General features: G+C 51.6%; 1 protein-coding gene across 1 annotated transcript in view; it reads right to left on the reverse strand.

Moving 5' to 3' along the window:
- Positions 1-15,965: 15,965 nt before the first annotated feature.
- LOC137360504 (large ribosomal subunit protein uL18-like) overlaps positions 15,966-20,780 on the reverse strand; it is a 28,227-nt gene continuing 23,412 nt past the window's right edge. Inside the window, exons 6-8 of the mRNA XM_068025920.1 lie at positions 20,727-20,780; positions 18,798-18,889; positions 15,966-16,135 (exon numbers count right to left, since the gene is read on the reverse strand). The exon at positions 20,727-20,780 is cut by the window's right edge and continues 124 nt beyond it. Coding sequence (XP_067882021.1) covers positions 16,039-16,135; positions 18,798-18,889; positions 20,727-20,780 — 243 coding nt within the window. The 3' untranslated portion in view covers positions 15,966-16,038. The remainder of the gene's footprint in view (positions 16,136-18,797; positions 18,890-20,726) is intronic.

A 20,780-nucleotide genomic window follows, 5' to 3' on the forward strand; every position in this document is an offset into this window, starting at 1 on the left:
TCTTTGTGGCGAGCACATCCCATTCTAAAGATTCTCCCACTCCCAACCCTCTTGCGTCTGCTCTCCATTCAACAAAGAACAAAGAACAAAGATAATTACAGCACAGGAACAGGCCCTTCGGCCCTCCAAGCCTGCGCCGATCCAGATCCTCTCTCTAAACATGTCGCCTATTTTCTAAGGTTCTGTATCTCTTTTCTTCCTGCCCATTCATGTATCTGTCTAGATACATCTTAAAAGACTCCATCGTGCCCGCATCTACCACCTCCGCTGGCAATGCGTTCCAGGTGCCCACCACCCTCTGCGTAAAGAACTTTCCACGCATATCCCCCCTAAACTTTTCCCCTTTCACTTTGAACTCGTGTCCTCTAGTAATTGAAACCCCCACTCTGGGAAAAAGCCTCTTGCTATCCACCCTGTCTATACCTCTCATGATTTTGTACACCTCAATCAGGTCCCCCCTCAACCTCCGTCTTTCTAATGAAAATAATCCTAATCTGCTCAACCTCTCTTCATAGCTAGCGCCCTCCATACCAGGCAACATCCTGGTGAACCTCCTCTGCACCCTCTCCAAAGCATCCACATCCTTTTGATAATGTGGCGACCAGAACTGTACGCAGTATTCCAAATGTGGCCGAACCAAAGTCCTATACAACTGTAACATGACCTGCCAACTCTTGTACTCAATGCCCCGTCCGATGAAGGAAAGCATGCCGTATGCCTTCTTGACCACTCTATTTACCTGCGTTGCCACCTTCAGGGAACAGTGGACCTGAACACCCAAATCTCTCTGGACATCAATTTTCCCCAGGACTTTTCCATTTACTGTATAGTTCACTCTTGAATTGGATCTTCCAAAATGCATCACCTCGCATTTGCCCTGATTGAACTCCATCTGCCATTTCTCTGCCCAACTCTCCAATCTATCTATATTCTGCTGTATTCTCTGACAGTCCCCTTCACTATCTGCTACTCCACCAATCTTAGTGTCGTCTGCAAATTTGCTAATCAGTCCACCTATACTTTCCTCCAAATCATTAATGTATATCACAAACAACAGTGGTCCCAGCACGGATCCCTGTGGAACACCACTGGTCACACGTCTCCATTTTGAGAAACTCCCTTCTACTGCTACTCTCTGTCTCCTGTTGCCCAGCCAGTTCTTTATCCATCTAGCTAGTACACCTTGGATCCCAAGCGCCTTCACTTTCTCCATCAGCCTGCCATGGGGAACCTTATCAAACGCCTTACTGAAGTCCATGTATATGACATCGACAGCCCTTCCCTCATCAATCAACTTTGTCACTTCCTCAAAGAATTCTATTAAGTTGGTAATATTAAGTTGGTAATTCCTTGGGGCTGTGCCATGAGAAGTTGTGCAATCAAAATGGGGAAAGCTTGTGTGGGGAATTGGAGCACCAACTACCCCCCTGCTCTCCAGGGCATTGCTATCAGGGTTCAGCAGACCACCACCTCAATGCAGTTGAACCCATGGGGGAATAAACAGGAATAAATGCTGCATAGTGGACAGTTTCTCTTATTCCAGCTCTGATGGTTCTTACAAGGAAAGAATTGGAGCCAAAGCAACCCGGGACACCTTGGTTACCAAATCAACATGGGCTCCTTCTCTAGGTAATCCCCACAACATTAATACCACTTCCTTGACAGCCAACAATGTTTGGTTTGACAAATTACCTTGCAAATGTGCTCCTCGTTTGGTTGATTTCTGTTCCACTTGCTAACTTCAAATACCAACAGCCCAAAGCGAATTCCTTTGGGAATTATCCAATTTACACTCAATCATTCACAACAAATACAATAAAACCAGGGCGGGGGGGTGCAATCGCTCGTCGGCACCAAAGACGGGCGGGGTTTGCATCGGCTTTGCAAGAAGCCAATCAGATAAAAGTAACCCCGCGACGTCACATTATTGGTGGCATCAATTAGCCAATTAAATAAAAGCCAGTCCCATTGTCTCCAATGTTAATCACAAGCAACCTGAAACTGACAAGCGTGTAATTGATGGGGTAAAACTAGCCGCCCACCACTCACTGGACAAGTCAGTAAGGGTGGCTTGGCTGAGCCTTTTAGTCCTCGCTTAACTCCAGGGAGCCCTCATTGTCTCAGATCCGAATCATCTCCCAGTGAATCACCACGCAAAGGTCAATGCAAGGGCTTGTAATATGACCCAATACATTAGACATCCTGCAACTCTTCCTTGCAAGGTGCTAAAGTGAGAATAGATCTTGCAACACCATGAACCAGGGGTCAGCTAGCCACGAGGAGAGATTTGAGACATCAGACAAGAGCAGATTTAATGCAGGATCTCTAAATTGACAAAGAGCTAATGGACAGAAATGAAAAAGATTATTTAGTTGGTTTCAGTGAGAAGGAGAGGTGGTCAGTGACTTACCGTTGACACGGAGAAGGATTAGAAGAACAGGGAATTAGACTGTTAACTGAAAAGGAAAATCGCCAATACTTTCAAACAAGCACCAAGATGTAGCTTGGCTGATGGTGAGAAGGGCCCTCCCCGTCAGATCCTTCCTGCACGCCCGAAGTCTCGCCCCCTCCGCACAATGCCCCCGCGGTGGCTGTGGTGGGGAAGAGACAGTTGCCCAACTCCTCCTGGAATGTGTCTTTGCAAAGCAGGTGTGGAAAGAGATGCAGTGGTTTTTGTCGAGGTTCATCCCAAGCAGCTCTGTAACACAGGAGTCTGTGCTCTACGGGCTGTTCCCAGGGACGCACACTGAGACAAACATCAACTGCTGCTGGAGGACTATCAATTCGGTGAAAGACGCCCTTTGGTCTGCCCGAAACTTGCTGGTCTTCCAGCGCAAAGAGTTGTCCACCACCGAATGTTGCAGACTGGCACATTCCAAGGTCCAGGACTACGTGCTGAGGGACGCACGAAAGCTTGGGGCAGCCGCAGCAAAGGCTCGGTGGGGAAAGATCACAGTGTAAGGTCCCCCCACCAAGCTGAACTGAGGGGCTGGATCCATGGGGAACCCCTCGAACTGTATCGGGAAAATTTTGTGTGCTGTAAATGTAAAAATGAATATGGCATGTCAAATGTGAAATGGAAGGGTTGTGAGGCAACTCATGAATGTATTGAAGGAACCTGATCTCCCTTGCAATGTTTGTATTTTTTGGTGCTGTTTGAAACTGTTTGGAAATGTATTTTTTTTTACAGATTTTTATGAATAAAGTATATTTTGGAAATTATAAAAAATAAAAGGATAAATGTGCAGTGTTACAGGGAGAAGGCGGGGGAACTAGCACTAAGTGAAATGTTCATTTGGAGAGCAGGTGGGCCAAATGACGACCTCCTACTCTGCAACAATTCTACCATTTCTGTTTACTCAGAGTTGTTGGAATGATATAGCACAGAAAGGGCCATTCAGCCCAACATAACTCTGCCAATTCTTTGTTCACACTATCCAATTAGTCCCACTCTCCCTGCTCTCCCCCATTCCCCTGCAATTTCGCCCCCCCTCCCCCAAGTATTTATCCAATTCCCTTTTGAAAGTTACTATTAAATCTGCTGACAACAACCTGTCAGCCTCTACATTCCAGATCACAACTGATCTCCCACACTGGTTCTTCTGCCATTCACCTTAAATCTGTGTCCTCTGGTTACTCACCCTACTATCAGTGGAAACTGTTTTTCCTTATTTACTTTATTAAAACCCCTCATAATTTTGAACACCTCTATTAAATCCCCCTGTCACTTTCTCTGCTCTGAGAGCAATCCCAGCCTCTCCAGTCTCTCCGCGCAACTTAAGTCCCCCATTCTAGTAAATGGTCTGCAACCTCTCCAACGCCTTGACATCCTTCCAAAAATCTAGTGCCAGAATTGAACACAATCCTTCGGCTAAAATCCTATCCAGTGATTCATTAAAGGGCTAAGGGGAGAGAGTGGGCAGTGGGTTTAGTTTGGGATTGTTACAGGGCTATGGGACTAGTTTGGGATTGATGCAGGGATATGGGGAGAGAGTAGGGCATTGGGATTTGTTTGGGATTTATACAGGGCTATAGGGAGAGAGTGGGGCAGTGGGATTAGTTTGAGATTTATACAGGGCTATGGGGAGAGAGTGGGGCAGTGGGATTAGTTTGAGATTTATACAGGGCTATGGGGAGAGAGTGGGACAATGGGATTAGTTTGGGGATTGATACAGGGCTATAGGGAGAGAGTGGGGCAGTGGGATTAGTTTGGGGATTGATACAGGGCTGTGGAGAGAGAGTGGGGCAGTGGGATTAGTTTGGGGATTGATACAGGCCTATGGGGAGAGAGTGGGGCAGTGGGATTAGTTTGGGGATTGATACAGGGCTGCAGGGAGAGTGGGGCAGTGGGATTAGTTTGGGGATTGATACAGGGCTATGGGGAGAGAGTGGGGCAGTAGGATTAGTTTGGGATTGATACAGGGCTATGGGGAGAGAGTGGGGCAGTGGGATTAGTTTGGGGATTGATACAGGCCTATGGGGAGAGAGTGGGGCAGTGGGATTAGTTTGGGGATTGATACAGGCCTATGGGGAGAGAGTGGGGCAGTGGAATTGGTTTGAGGATTTATACAGGGCTATGGGGAGAGAGTGGGGCAGTGGGATTAGTTTGGGATTGATACAGGCCTATGGGGAGAGAGTGGGGCAGTGGGATTAGTTTGGGGATTGATACAGGGCTGCAGGGAGAGAGTGGGGCAGTGGGATTAGTTTGGGATTGATACAGGGCTATGGGGAGAGAGTGGGGCAGTGGGATTAGTTTGGGATTGATACAGGGCTATGGGGAGAGAGTGGGGCAGTGGGATTAGTTTGGGATTGATACAGGGCTATGGGGAGAGAGTGGGGCAGTGGGATTAGTTTGGGATTGATACAGGGCTATGGGGAGAGAGTGGGGCAGTGGGATTAGTTTGGGATTGATACAGGGCATGGGGAGAGAGTGGGGCAGTGGGATTTGTTTGGGATTGATACAGGGCTATGGGGAGAGAGTGGGGCAGTGGGATTAGTGTGGGATTGATACAGGGCTATGGGGAGAGAGTGGGGCAGTGGGATTAGTTTGGGATTTATACAGGTCTATGGGGAGAGAGTGGGGCAGTGGGATTAGTTTGGGATTGATACAGGGCTATGGGGAGAAAGTGGGGCAGTGGGATTAGTTTGGGATTTATACAGGGCTATGGGGAGAGAGTGGGGCAGTGGGATTAGTTTGGGGATTGATACAGGTCTATGGGGAGAGAGTGGGGCAGTGGGATTAGTTTGGGATTGATACAGGGCTATGGGGAGAGAGCGGGGCAGTGGGATTAGTTTGGGGTAGTTGAAGCATGCCAGCACACAGCCCGAATAGCCTCCATCAGCATTTTGAATGTCTGTGTTTTTTTGGACAGTAAGTACCATTGATTGTGTTCTCTTGTCTGGGTCACTGCACACTGCATGGTCCAGGGCAGCACTCTGTACACTGGCCTCTGTGGTCTGGATGGCAAGAGGACCTCCTCTTTCATAACGCTTTCCAATGTCTGACACTTTGCTCAATACCTTGTACTCATGACCATCTGACTCGAGGCTTGCAATCCTCATCCAACAGCAAAAACAGAGAAAAAGAATTTGGGATGGGCTAAATTTACAATGTACTGAGTTCTACCCAGGATATTGTACCTCTCAACAACCTGCATTTCTCAGATTGTGTCACTGAATCGCCTTCATTTCATTCCTGTGTTTGAATTATGATCCTAACATTAATTCACTGAATTAAATCGACTCACTCCATTTCCTCCTCCTCACTAGAACCTTCCCTCCAAGTCACACACCATCCTGACTTGGAACTATATTGGCCTTTCCTTCACTGTCACAGGGTCAAAATCCTGGAACTCCCTTCCTAACAGCACTGTGGGTGTACCTTTCCCTACATGGACTGCAGCAGTTCAAGAAGGCAGCTCACCACCACCTTCTCAAGGGCAATTAGGGATGGGCAATAAATGCTGAAAGGTTATTGGGAATAGGCGGGAATGTGGAGTTGAGGTTACAATCAGATCAGTCATGATCTTGTTGAATGACGGAGCAGGCTTGAGGGGCAGAGTGGCCTACTGCTGCTCCTAATTCATATGTTCATATGTTCCCGCCTACCCCCAATAACATTTCTCCCCCTTGCTAATCAGGAATCTATCTACCTCGGCCTTAAAAATATTCAAAGACTCTGCTTCCACCACCTTTTGAGGAAGAGAATTCCAAAGACTCACAACTCTCTGAGAGAAAACATTTCTCCTCATCTCTGTCTTAAATGGGCGACCCCTTATTTTTAAACAGTGACCCCCTAGTTCGAGATTGTCCCACAAGAAGAAACATCCTTTCCACATCCACCCTGTCAAGACCCCTCAGGATCTTGTATGTTTCAATCAAGTCGCCTCTTACTCTTCTAAATTCCAGTGGGTAAAAGCTTAGCCTGTCCAATCTTTCCTCATAAGACAACCTGCTCATTCCAGGTATTAGTCTAGTAAACCTTCTCTAAACTGATTCCAACACATTTACATCCTTCCTTAAATAAGGAGACCAATACTGTACACAGTACTCCAGATGCAGACTCACCAATACCCTGTATAGCTGAAGCATAACTTCCCTACTTTTGTATTCAATTCCCCTCGCAATAAATCATAACATTCTATGAGCTTTCCTAATTACTTGCTGTACCTGCACACTAACCTTTTGCAATTCATGCACTAGAACACCCAGATCCCTTTGCATTTCAGGGTTCTGCAATTTCTCACCATTTAGATAATATGCTTTTTTATTCTTCCACATTTTCCTACATTATACTCCATTTGTCAGATCTGGTACACCACTCGTTAATTTTGCCAACCAGAAAATGACCCATTTATGCCTACTCTCTGTTTCCTGTTAGCTAGCCAATCTTCTATCCATGCCAATATGTTTACCCCTACACTATGAGCATTTATTTTCTGCAATAGCCTTTGCTGTGGCACCTTTTCAAATCCATTCTGGAAATCTATGTACAATACATCCACTGGTTCCCCTTTATCCACAGCACATGTTACTTCTTCAAAGAACTCCAATAAATTGGATAAATATGATTTCCCTTTCACAAAACCATGTTGACTCTGTCTGATTACCTTGATTTTTTTTTTTTTAAGTTCCCTGCTATACCGTCTTTAATAATAGCTTCTAACATTTTCCCTATGACAGCTGTTAAGTTACCTGGCCTGTAGTTTCCTGCTTTCTGTCTCGCTCCCTTTTTGAATAAAGGAGTTACATTGGCTATTTTCCAATCTAATGGAACCTTCCCGAATCTAGGGAATTTTGGAAAATTAAAACCAATGCATCAACTATCTCACCAGCTACTTTGGGGATTTGTCAGCCTGCAGCTCCAGTATTTGCTCAGAACCACTTCCCTGGTGATAGTAATTTTCTTGTGTTTCTCCGTCCCTTCCATTTCCTGATTTGCAGCTATTTCTGAGATGTTACTTGTATCCTCTATGGTGAAGACTGATGCAAAATACCTGTTCAATTCATCTGCCAGCTGCTTATTTTCCATGATTAATGTTTCTACTCATCAAACAGAAAATTAAGAACTGTTTACTTGTCTTGAGGATGTCTTCCAGACAGCATTCTGCAATGCTTTTTGCACAGGACATTCTGTCAAGGATCACCCCTGTCGGTGTGGTCTGCAATCTGACCAGAGTTATGGAGCCCTAGACTGGAATGGACCTATATTCTCAAGCTTAGAATGACATGTAAAAGATTTTGTACAGGGCTTGGCAAGGTAGATGCAGAGAGGCTGTTTCCCCCTGGCTGGACAGTCTGAAAGTAGGCGGCACATTCTCACGAAAAGGCGTTGGCCATTGATTACTGAGATCAGGAGAATTGCTCGACTCTAAAGCGTTGTGGATCCTTGGAATTCTCTGTCCCCATAAGGCTCAGTCATCCAAGATTGAGATCAACACATTTCTGGAGACTGAGGGATCTGGGGAGCAGGAGGGGAAAATGCAGCCAATGTAAATCTGCCATAATCTAACTGAATGGTGGAGCAGGTTTGAAGGGCTGGATGGCCAACTCCTATTTCTCATGTCCGAAGTCAACCTCTTGCTCCAGACGCTCAGTGACATTTGGCCAGGAGAAGCAGGCAATTTGGGTCAAAGATTTGGAGACATGCAACATCGAGACAGGCAACATGGCCCACGGCCACCAGATCACAGAATAATACAACACAGGAGGGCAATTCACCAATCGTGTTGGTGTATCCCAGCCACTTGCTCACTGCTGTATTCCACAGCCAAGGTCAAATCCAGGGATTGAATGAGAAGGTGGAATAATTGGTGAATGTCATCTTTAACACGATCTATTTGAACCTCAAAACACTAAAGGATAGGAGAAACAAAGAGAGGGTAAAAATCACTTGTCTCCAGCCATTCAGCTTATGTGGGCAGGCTCAATAGGGAATATTTACCCAGTACTATGGTGAGGACACCAGGAACAAAAACCCTCGCTCTTCTACAAAATAATCGTCAAGAAGCCCTGATCAAATTGGACAGGACTCAGCTCAGACTCACCCTGAACACCCGGTCCAGCTCAGCTCAGACTCACCCTGAACACCCAGTCCAGCTCCGTTCAGACCCTCCCTGAACACCCGGTCCAGCTCCGCTCAGACTCACCCTGAGCACCCGGTCCAGCTCTGCTCAGACTCACCCTGAGCACCCGGTCCAGCTCAGCTCAGACTCACCCTCAACACCCGGTCCAGCTCCGTTCAGACTCACCATGAACACCCGGTCCAGCTCCGTTCAGACTCACCATGAACACCCAGTCCAGCTCCGCTCAGACTCACCCCGAGTACCCGGTCCAGCTCAGCTCAGACTCAGCCTCAACACCCGGTCCAGCTCCGCTCAGACTCACCCTGAACACCCGGTCCAGCTCAGCTCAGACTCACCCTGAACACCCGGTCCAGCTCCGCTCAGACTCACCCTGAACACCCGGTCCAGCTCAGCTCAGACTCACCCTGAACACCCGGTCCAGCTCAGCTCAGACTCACCCTGAACACCCAGTCCAGCTCCGCTCAGACTCACCCTGAACACCCGGTCCAGCTCCACTCAGACTCACCCTGAGCACCCGGGCCAGCTCAGCTCAGACTCACCCTCAACACCCGGTCCAGCTCAGCTCAGACTCACCCTGAGCACCCGGTCCAGCTCCGCTCAGACTCACCCTGAACACCCGGTCCAGCTCAGCTCAGAATCACCCTGAACACCCGGTCCAGCTCCGCTCAGACTCACCCTGAGCACCCGGTCCAGCTCAGCTCAGACTCACCCTCAACACCCGGTCCAGCTCCGCTCAGACTCACCCTGAACACCCGGTCCAGCTCTGCTCAGACTCACCCTGAACACCCGGTCCAGCTCTGCTCAGACTCACCCTGAACACCCAGTCCAGCTCCGCTCAGACTCACCCTGAACACCCGGTCCAGCTCAGCTCAGACTCACCCTGAGCACCCGGTCCAGCTCAGCTCAGACTCACCCTCAACACCCGGTCCAGCTCAGCTCAGACTCACCCTGAACACCCAGTCCAGCTCAGCTCAGACTCACCCTGAGCACCCGGTCCAGCTCAGCTCAAACTCAACCTGAGCACCCGGTCCAGCTCCGTTCAGACCCTCCCTGAACACCCGGTCCAGCTCCGCTCAGACTCACCCTGAGCACCCGGTCCAGCTCTGCTCAGACTCACCCTGAGCACCCGGTCCAGCTCAGCTCAGACTCACCCTCAACACCCGGTCCAGCTCCGTTCAGACTCACCATGAACACCCGGTCCAGCTCCGCTCAGACTCACCATGAACACCCAGTCCAGCTCCGCTCAGACTCACCCTGAGTACCCGGTCCAGCTCAGCTCAGACTCAGCCTCAACACCCGGTCCAGCTCCGCTCAGACCTGCCCTGAGCACCCGGTCCAGCTCCGCTCAGACTCACCCTGAACACCCGGTCCAGCTCAGCTCAGACTCACCCTGAACACCCGGTCCAGCTCAGCTCAGACTCACCCTGAACACCCAGTCCAGCTCCGCTCAGAATCACCCTGAACACCCAGTCCAGCTCCGCTCAGACTCACCCTGAACACCCGGTCCAGCTCCACTCAGACTCACCCTGAGCACCCGGGCCAGCTCAGCTCAGACTCACCCTCAACACCCGGTCCAGCTCAGCTCAGACTCACCCTGAGCACCCGGTCCAGCTCCGCTCAGACTCACCCTGAACACCCGGTCCAGCTCAGCTCAGAATCACCCTGAACACCCGGTCCAGCTCCGCTCAGACTCACCCTGAACACCCAGTCCAGCTCCGCTCAGACTCACCCTCAACACCCGGTCCAGCTCCGCTCAGACTCACCCTGAACACCCGGTCCAGCTCTGCTCAGACTCACCCTGAACACCCGGTCCAGCTCTGCTCAGACTCACCCTGAACACCCAGTCCAGCTCCGCTCAGACTCACCCTGAACACCCGGTCCAGCTCAGCTCAGACTCACCCTGAGCACCCGGTCCAGCTCAGCTCAGACTCACCCTCAACACCCGGTCCAGCTCCGCTCAGACTCACCCTCAACACCCGGTCCAGCTCTGCTCAGACTCACCCTGAACACCCGGTCCAGCTCTGCTCAGACTCACCCTGAACACCCAGTCCAGCTCTGCTCAGACTCACCCTGAACACCCAGTCCAGCTCCGCTCAGACTCACCCTGAACACCCGGTCCAGCTCAGCTCAGACTCACCCTGAACACCCAGTCCAGCTCCACTCAGAATCACCTTGAACACCCAGTCCAGCTCCACTCAGACTCACCCTGAGCACCCGGTCCAGCTCCGCTCAGACTCACCCTGAACACCCAGTCCAGCTCCACTCAGAATCACCTTGAACACCCAGTCCAGCTCCACTCAGACTCACCCTGAGCACCCGGTCCAGCTCCACTCAGACTCACCCTGAGCACCCGGGCCAGCTCAGCTCAGACTCGCCCTCAACACCCGGTCCAGCTCCGCTCAGACTCACCCTGAACACCCGGTCCAGCTCCGCTCAGACCCACCCTGAGCACCCGGTCAATCGCCGCTCAGACACACCCTGAGCACCCGGTCCAGCTCCGCTCAGACCCGCCCTGAGCACCCGGTCCAGCTCCACTCAGACCCGCCCTGAGCACCCGGTCCAGCTCCGCTCAGACCTGCCCTGAGCACCCGGTCCAGCTCCGCTCAGACCCGCCCTGAGCACCCGGTCCAGCTCCGCTCAGAATCACCCTGAACACCCGGTCAATCTCCGCTCAGACTCACCCTGAGCACCCGGTCCAGCTCCGCTCAGACTCACCCTGAGCACCCGGTCAATCTCCGCTCAGACTCACCCTGAGCACCCGGTCCAGTTCCGCTCAGACTCACCCTGAACACCCGGTCCAGCTCCGCTCAGACCCTCCCTCAACACCCGGTCCAGCTCCGCTCAGACTCACCCTGAACACCCAGTCCAGCTCCACTCAGACTCACCCTGAACACCCGGTCCAGCTCAGCTCAGACTCACCCTGAACACCCGGTCCAGCTCCGCTCAGACTCACCCTGAACACCCGGTCCAGCTCCGCTCAGACCCACCCTGAGCACCCGGTCCAGCTCCGCTCAGACCCACCCTGAGCACCCGGTCCAGCTCCGCTCAGACCCACCCTGAGCACCCGGTCCAGCTCCGCTCAGACTCACCCTGAGCACCCAGTCCAGCTCGGCTCAGACCCACCCTGAGCACCCGGTCCAACTCCACTCAGATCCACCCTGAACACCCGGTCCAGCTCCGCTCAGACCCACCCTGAGCACCCGGTCCAGCTCCGCTGATACCCGCCCTGAACACCCGGTCCAGCTCCGCTCAGACTCACCCTGAGCACCCAATCCAGCTCCACTCAGATCCACCCTGAACACCCGGTCCAGCTCTGCTCAGACCCACCCTGAGCACCCGGTCCAGCTCCGCTCAGACCCACCCTGAGCACCCGATCCAGCTCCGCTCAGACTCACCCTGAACATGGGGAGCGTGACTAAAAGCCCAGCTCTGTCATGGAGCTAGGAAAGACTGAGTGGGCTGAATCACCTTTTTTTTGGTATTCTATAAATCTGAAGGGTGTGTGCAAGACATTCCTTTCTCCTCCACACTGATTTCACGCAGGCAGTTCAAAAAAAGAAATGTGCAAAGGTGGATTTGACTGCAACAGCTGAATGTCTCAGGTGCTACCCTACATCATTTCACTTTGGAGAGCAGGCTCTGAATCCAGAGGGTTAGAAAGCTTTTCCTGCCCATTTACTGTCATGGCTCCGATGTTGAAATGTGGGTCAGCAGCAAAATTCAACCACAGTTACTTACATGCTTATATCACCTTGGTAAAAAGTCTCAAGGTATTTCACTGCCGCCAATGGTGGAGAGATTAAAATCAGGGATGCTCAAGAGGGCTGAATTAGAGGAGTGCAGAGATCTCAAAGATTTGTGGGACTGGAGGAGATTAAAGAGATAGGGAAAGAGGCCATGGAGGGATTTGAAAACAAGGATTAGAATTTTAAAATCTAGGCGTTTCTTTACCAGGAGCCAGTGCAGGTCTGTGAGTACAGGGGGTGATAGAGGAACGGGACTTGGTGTGTGTTAATGTAGGTCAGTGAGTACAGGGGGTGATAGAGGAACGGGACTTGGTGTGTGTTAATGTAGGTCAGTGAGTACAGGGGGTGATAGAGGAACGGGACTTGGTGTGTGTTAATGTAGGTCAGTGAGTACAGGGGTGATAGGGGAACGGGACTTGGTGTGTGTTAATGTAGGTCTGTGAGTACAGGGGGTGATAGAGGAACGGGACTTGGTGTGTGTTAATGTAGGTCAGTGAGTACAGGGGGTGATAGAGGAACGGGACTTGGTGTGTGTTAATGTAGGTCAGTGAGTACAGGGGTGATAGGGGAACGGGACTTGGTGTGTGTTAATGTAGGTCAGTGAGTACAGAGGTGATAGGGGAATGGGACTTGGTGTGTGTTAATGTATGTCAGTGAGTACAGGGGTGATAGGGGACCGGGACTTGGTGTGTGTTAATGTAGGTCAGCGAGTACAGGGGTGATAGAGGAACGGGACTTGGTGTGTGTTAATGTAGGTCAGTGAGTACAGGGGGTGATAGAGGAACGGGACTTGGTGTGTGTTAATGTAGGTCAGTGAGTACAGGGGTGATAGGGGAACGGGACTTGGTGTGTGTTAATGTAGGTCAGTGAGTACAGGGGTGATAGAGGAACGGGACTTGGTGTGTGTTAATGTAGGTCAGTGAGTACAGGGGTGATAGAGGAACGGGACTTGGTGTGTGTTAATGTATGTCAGTGAGTACAGGGGTGATAGGGGACCGGGACTTGGTGTGTGTTAATGTAGGTCAGCGAGTACAGGGGTGATAGAGGAACGGGACTTGGTGTGTGTTAATGTAGGTCAGTGAGTACAGGGGGTGATAGAGGAACGGGACTTGGTGTGTGTTAATGCATGTCAGTGAGTACAGGGGGTGATAGAGGAATGGGACTTGGTGTGTGTTAATGTAGGTCAGTGAGTACAGAGGTGATAGGGGAACGGGACTTGGTGTGTGTTAATGTAAGTCATTGAGTACAGGGGTGATAGAGGAACGGGACTTGGTGTGTGTTAATGTAGGTCAGTGAGTACAGGGGTGATAGAGGAATGGGACTTGGTGTGTGTTAATGTAGGTCAGTGAGTACAGGGGTGATAGAGGAACGGGACTTGGTGTGTGTTAATGTAGGTCAGTGAGTACAGGGGTGATAGAGGAATGGGACTTGGTGTGTGTTAATGTAGGTCAGTGAGTACGGGGTGATAGAGGAACGGGACTTGGTGCGAGTTAAGACACAGGCAGCAGAGTTTTGGATGAACTTGAGTTTATGGAGAGTTCACTGTGGGAGACCAGCCAGGAGTGCATTGGAATAGTCAAGTCTAGAGGTAACGAAGGCATGACTGACGGTTTCAGCAGATGAGCTGAGACAGGGGCAAAGTCAAGCGATGTTACGGAGGTGAAAATAGGCAGTCTCAGTGATAGAGCAATTGAGGTCGGAAGCTCACCTGAGTGAAATATGACACTGAAGTTGCAAATAGCCTGATTGAGCCTCAGACTGTTGACAGGGAGAGGGATGGAGTCAGCAGAGAGGAAACAGAGACTGAAGTCAATGGCTTCGGTCTTCCTAATGTTGAGTTGGAGGAAATTTCTGCTCATCCAACACTGGATGTCAGACTAACAGTCTGAAAATTAATGACCAAACGGAGATCCCCGTTTGTGTACCAGCACATCACTGCTGTTCCTGCAGTGAGACACGATGAATCTATTATAAAGGATGTGATAGCAGAACACCTGGAAAGCATAAACGGAATTGGACAAAGTCAGCATGCGTTTATGAAAGGGAAATCATGCTGAACAGATCTACTGGAGTTTCTTTGAGGATGTAACCAGTAGAATAGATAAGAACCAATGGACTTTCAGAAAGCTTTTGATAAGGTCCCATAAGAGGTTTGTGTGCAAAATTAAAGCACATGGGATTGGGGGTAATGTACTGGCGGTTGGCAGACAGGAAACAGAGAGTCGGAACAAACGGGTCTTTTTCTAGGTTGCAGGCAGTGACTAGTGGGGTACTGCAGGAATCAGTACTTGGGCCCCAGCTATTCACAATATATATCAATGACTTGGGTGAGGGAACTAAATGTAACATTTCCAAGTTTGCAGACAACACAAAGCTGGGGGGGTGCGGGGGTGGGAATGTGAGCTGTGAGGAGGATGGATGCAAAGAGGCTCCAATGTGATTTGGACAAGTTGGGTGAGTGGGCAAATGCATGGCAGATGCAGTATAATGTGGATAAATGTGAGGTTATCCACTTTGGTTGTAAAAACAGAAAGGCAGATTATCTGAATGGTGATAGATTGGGAAAGGGGGAGGTGCAACGAGACCTGGGTGTCCTTGTACACCAGTCGCTGAAAGCAAGCAGTTAGGAAGGCGAATGGTATGTTGGCCTTCATTGCAAGAGGATTTGAGTACAGGAGCAAGGATGTCTTACTGCAGTTATACAGGGCCTTAGAGAGACCACATCTGGAGTATTGTGTGCAGTTTTGGTCTCCTTATCTGAGGAAGGATGTTCTTGCCATGGAGGGAGTGCAAAGAAGATTTACTCGGCTGATTCCTGGGATGGCAGGATTGACGTATGAGGAGAGATTGGGTCGACTAGGCCTATGTTCACTAGAGTTTAGAAGAATGAGAGGAGATTTCATAGAAACGTATAAAATTCTAACAGGACTAGACAGGCTTGATGCAGGAAGGATGTTCCCAATGGCTGGGGAGTCCAGAACCAGGGGTCATAGTCTCAGGATACGGGGAATGCCATTTAGATGCGAGATGAGGAGGGATTTCTTCAGAGGGTGGTGAACCTGTGGAATTCTCTACCGCAGAAGGCAGTGGAGGCCAAGTCATTAAATATATTCAAGGAGATAGATCGATATATTTCTTAATGTCAAAGGGATCAAGAGATATGGGGGCGAAAGCAGGAACAGGTATTGAATTAGACCATCAGCCATGATCTTTTTTGAATGGCGGAGCAGGGCCGAAGGGCCGAATGGCCTACTCCTGCTCCTATTTTCTATTTTTCTACATAGCCGACTCCATTGCCTGGAAGTTTGTTTTGGGGTGGGGGGGGGGGGGGGGGGTGGGGGGAAGTGATGGGTGAAGGTTCCTTAGGTCTGATACTGCCAGAAGCAACCCCACCCACAGAAATAAAAGCGTCTGCGCCTGCAACCCATGTGCAGTCTCGGAATAACCACAGCAGCAGCAAGCAGAGAGGTGTGACCTCATAGCGGGATGCTAGACAAGGAACACAGGCAGCTGGACTCCACATTGAACCCACAGTGGATTTGATTCAGAGAGTGGAGACGTGCACTGCATTCTCCAGCACCGATTGTCACGCGGCTGCACTGATTTAAAAAGAGAGCTGTGGAAAGGTACAGGATGGGTTTTTGTATCTTTTTATTTTGCCGAGCTGGTGTTCCACGGAGAGGCACTTGGGTGGCTTTGCTGATTATTCATTCATCGCCCTTTGCCTGTGCCCGCAGGAAACTGGCTTTCCGCTGGGCAACACGGTCCTCCCGCTGAGCCAGGGACAGCTTGGCCCGGTTCCACCTGCAGGGAGAAAGGCAGGGCTCAGTCCCGGGAAGCACCGATGCCCACCCTCCAAGTAATTAACGCAAGATAATCCACCCCCCCCACCCCCACCCCAGGCAGACGAGGGAGCAATTATCAACAGCAGGAGACACAAACTGGCGGCAGGAGCAAGGTTCCCTCTAAACTGCGTGGCCACAAGCGACAAGACCCTGGGCAAGTCCCTTTAAATAACCACGCGTGCGCTTGACCGTGTATAAACATTTAACGGGGCCACGCACTTAAAACAAAATCACCCACACACGCACGCCAAAAATAAGGAGACTGCGTTTGCTGACAATACAACCACTAGGTGGCGCAATACTAGCACATGTGCAAATGCAGCCTCTTCCACTGAAACGTCACTGTCTGTAACGTTCAGTCAACTACCAGGATTAAAGATGGCTCTGCTCAATTTATCACAAAAGACAAATTCAACCCGAATATCCCCTTAATGGCGACCATCGCAGCCTCCATCCTACCCTCAACAGTCCCCACTCCCTCCTGCCACTGCTTCATTTGTACCATTCCTCGATTTCCGCACCCCCAAGCCTTCCTGCTCTCCAGCCGCTCACTCCCCACATCCCCCTCCATCACGCTCTCCAGTTGCTCACTCCCCCCGGCCCCCTCCATCACGCTCTCCAGCCGCTCGCTCCCCACTCCCCCCATCACGCTCTCCAGCCGTTCGCTCCCCACTTGCCCCCATCACGCTCTCCAGCCGCTCACTCCCCGCATCCCCTCCATCACGCTCTCCAGTTGCTCACTCTCCCCGTCCCCCTCCATCACGCTCTCCAGCCGCTCGCTCCCCACTCACACCATCACGCTCTCCAGCCACTCGCTCCCTGCGTCCCCCCATACCCCGCTCTCCAGTGGTCGCTTATTCGATTGTTTCCCACTGCACCACCCGAAGAAGCAAGGTGGGCTGCGAGGGGTAAAGAGGAGAGAAGCATCACGACCAAAAGTTGGGTGGGCAGGGGGGAAGAGAGTAGATGAGCGGGGGGGGGGGGGGGGAGAGTAGATGAGCGGGGGGGGGAGAAGAAGAGAGTAGATGAGCGGGGGGGGGAGAAAAAGAGTAGATGAGTGGGGGGGGAGAAAGAGAGTACATGAGTGGGGGGGGGGAGAAAGAGAGTAGATGAGTGGGGGGGGAGAAAGAGAGTAGATGACTGGGGGGGGGGAGAAAGAGAGTAGATGAGTGGGGGGGGAGAAAGAGAGTAGATGAGTGGGGGGGGGAGAAAGAGAGTAGATGAGTGGGGGGGGGGAGAAAGAGAGTAGATGAGTGGGGGGGGGAGAAAGAGAGTAGATGAGTGGGGGGGGAGAAAGAGAGTAGATGAGTGGGGGGGGAGAAAGAGAGTAGATGAGTGGGGGGGGGAGAAAGAGAGTAGATGAGTGGGGGGGGAGAAAGAGAGTAGATGAGTGGGGGGGGGAGAAAGAGAGTAGATGAGTGGGGGGGGAGAAAGAGAGTAGATGAGTGGGGGGGGAGAAAGAGAGTAGATGAGTGGGGGGGGAGAAAGAGAGTAGATGAGTGGGGGGGGGGAAAAAGAGAGTAGATGAGTGGGGGGGGGGAAGAGAGTAGATGAGTGGGGGGGGGGGAAAGAGAGTAGATGAGTGGGGGGGGGAAAGAGAGTAGATGAGTGGGGGGGGGAAAGAGAGTAGATGAGTGGGGGGGGAAAGAGAGTAGATGAGTGGGGGGGGGGGTAAAGAGAGAAGATGAGTGGGGAGGGGAAGAGAGTAGATGAGTGGGGGGGGGGGGGGGAAGAGAGTAGATGAGTGGGGGGGGGGAAAAAGAGAGTAGATGAGTGGGGGGGGAAAGAGAGTAGATGAGTGGGGGGGGGAGAAAAGAGAGTAGATGAGTGGGGGGGGGAAAGAGAGTAGATGAGTGGGGGGGGGGAAAGAGAGTAGATGAGTGGGGGGGGGGAAAGAGAGTAGATGAGTGGGGGGGGGGGGAAAGAGAGAAGATGAGTGGGGGGGGGGGAAGAGAGAAGATGAGTGGGGGGGGGGGAAAGAGAGAAGATGAGTGGGGAGGGGAAGAGAGTAGATGAGTGGGGGGGGGAAGAGAGTAGATGAGTGGGGGGGGGGAAAGAGAGTAGATGAGTGGGGGGGGGGAAAGAGAGTAGATGAGTGGGGGGGGGGAAAGAGAGTAGATGAGTGGGGGGGGGGGAAAGAGAGTAGATGAGTGGGGAGGGGAGGAGAGTAGATGAGTGGGGGGGGGAAAGAGAGTAGATGAGTGGGGGGGGGGAAGAGAGTAGATGAGTGGGGAGGGGAAGAGAGTAGATGAGTGGGGAGGGGAAGAGAGTAGATGAGTGGGGAGGGGAAGAGAGTAGATGAGTGGGGAGGGGAAGAGAGTAGATGAGTGGGGAGGGGGGGGGGGGGAAAAGAGAGTAGATTAGTGGGGGGGGGGGGAAGCGAGGAGAGAGTAGCTGATGACGTTTTCCTGCACATGCACAGGATCTGAGTGAGCACAGGAGACTGCTTGCACCTGTACACAGTTGCAGAGTTTGAATGACATCGGCAGGCCACAGTGTTGTCAGCAGTCACTCAGAAATAAAAATGAGAGGGAAGGTTGGTGACGTGCTGGTGGCCTTTTTTGCTTTGCTCGGTGTAAACTACCCCCAGACCAGCACCGCCACAAAATGCCAGCACTCACCGCTTGGGTTTAATCATTTCCTTCTTTGGCTTCTTTTCCTGGGTGGGGTTAGCCCGAATCTCCCGGTGAGCAGTTTTGTAAATTTCCTCCACCTGCGGGAAGCCAAACAGTTGTTAGTCCCAGACACACACAGAAACATCGCATTCCCGTGCTCGGTGACGATGGGTCTGTCAATAAACAGCCAGTACCACAAACACCCTGAGAGCAAAGTAAAATAAAAACCAGGAGCCGAGAGAGAGCACTAAATGAAAACTCCACCTGGGCATTGATCCACACAGAGCTGCCTGTGGTCTATCCCAGTGAGAGCAGACACTGCACAGAGGGAGGGAGGGATCACCATGAACATCAATCCACACAGAGCTGCCTGTGGTCTATCCCAGTGAGAGCAGACACTGCACAGAGGGAGGGAGGGATCACCATGAACACTGATCCACACAGAGCTGCCTGTGGTCTATCCCAGTGAGAGCAGACACTGCAGAGAGGGAGGGAGGGATCACCATGAACACTGATCCACACAGAGCTGCCTGTGGTCTATCCCAGTGAGAGCAGACACTGCAGAGAGGGAGGGAGGGATCACCATGAACACTGATCCACACAGAGCTGCCTGTGGTCTATCCCAGTGAGAGCAGACTCTGCACAGAGGGAGGGATCACCATGAACATCAATCCACACAGAGCTGCCTGTGGTCTATCCCAGTGAGAGCAGACTCTGAACAGAGGGAGGGAGGGATCACCATGAACATCAATCCACACAGAGCTGCCTGTGGTCTATCCCAGTGAGAGCAGACACTGCACAGAGGGAGGGAGGGATCACCATGAACACTGATCCACACAGAGCTGCCTGTGGTCTATCCCAGTGAGAGCAGACACTGCACAGGGGGAGGGAGGGATCACCATGAACACTGATCCACACAGAGCTGCCTGTGGTCTATCCCAGTGAGAGCAGACTCTGCACAGAGGGAGGGAGGGATCACCATGAACATCAATCCACACAGAGCTGCCTGTGGTCTATCCCAGTGAGAGCAGACTCTGCACAGAGGGAGGGAGGGATCACCATGAACACTGATCCACACAGAGCTGCCTGTGGTCTATCCCAGTGAGAGCAGACACTGCACAGAGGGAGGGAGGGATCACCATGAACATCAATCTACACAGAGCTGCCTGTGGTCTATCCCAGTGAGAGCAGACTCTGCACAGAGGGAGGGAGGGATCACCATGAACACTGATCCACACAGAGCTGCCTGTGGTCTATCCCAGTGAGAGCAGACACTGCACAGAGGGAGGGAGGGATCACCATGAACATCAATCTACACAGAGCTGCCTGTGGTCTATCCCAGTGAGAGCAGACTCTGCACAGAGGGAGGGAGGGATCACCATGAACATCAATCCACACAGAGCTGCCTGTGGTCTATCCCAGTGAGAGCAGACACTGCACAGAGGGAGGGAGGGATCACCATGAACACTGATCCACACAGAGCTGCCTGTGGTCTATCCCAGTGAGAGCAGACACTGCACAGAGGGAGGGAGGGATCACCATGAACACTGATCCACACAGAGCTGCCTGTGGTCTATCCCAGTGAGAGCAGACACTGCACAGAGGGAGGGAGGGATCACCATGAACACTGATCCACACAGAGCTGCCTGTGGTCTATCCCAGTGAGAGCAGACTCTGCACAGAGGGAGGGAGGGATCACCATGAACACTGATCCACACAGAGCTGCCTGTGGTCTATCCCAGTGAGAGCAGACTCTGCACAGAGGGAGGGATCACCATGAACATCAATCTACACAGAGCTGCCTGTGGTCTATCCCAGTGAGAGCAGACTCTGCACAGAGGGAGGGAGGGATCACCATGAACATCAATCTACACAGAGCTGCCTGTGGTCTATCCCAGTGAGAGCAGACACTGCACAGAGGGAGGGATCACTCACCATGTCAGGACTGATGCCGTTCTTAATGTAACAGGAGAACTGTTTCTTGTAGGC

Source organism: Heterodontus francisci, unplaced genomic scaffold, assembly GCF_036365525.1.
Source record: "Heterodontus francisci isolate sHetFra1 unplaced genomic scaffold, sHetFra1.hap1 HAP1_SCAFFOLD_726, whole genome shotgun sequence".
Classification (NCBI taxonomy): Eukaryota; Metazoa; Chordata; class Chondrichthyes; order Heterodontiformes; family Heterodontidae; genus Heterodontus; species Heterodontus francisci.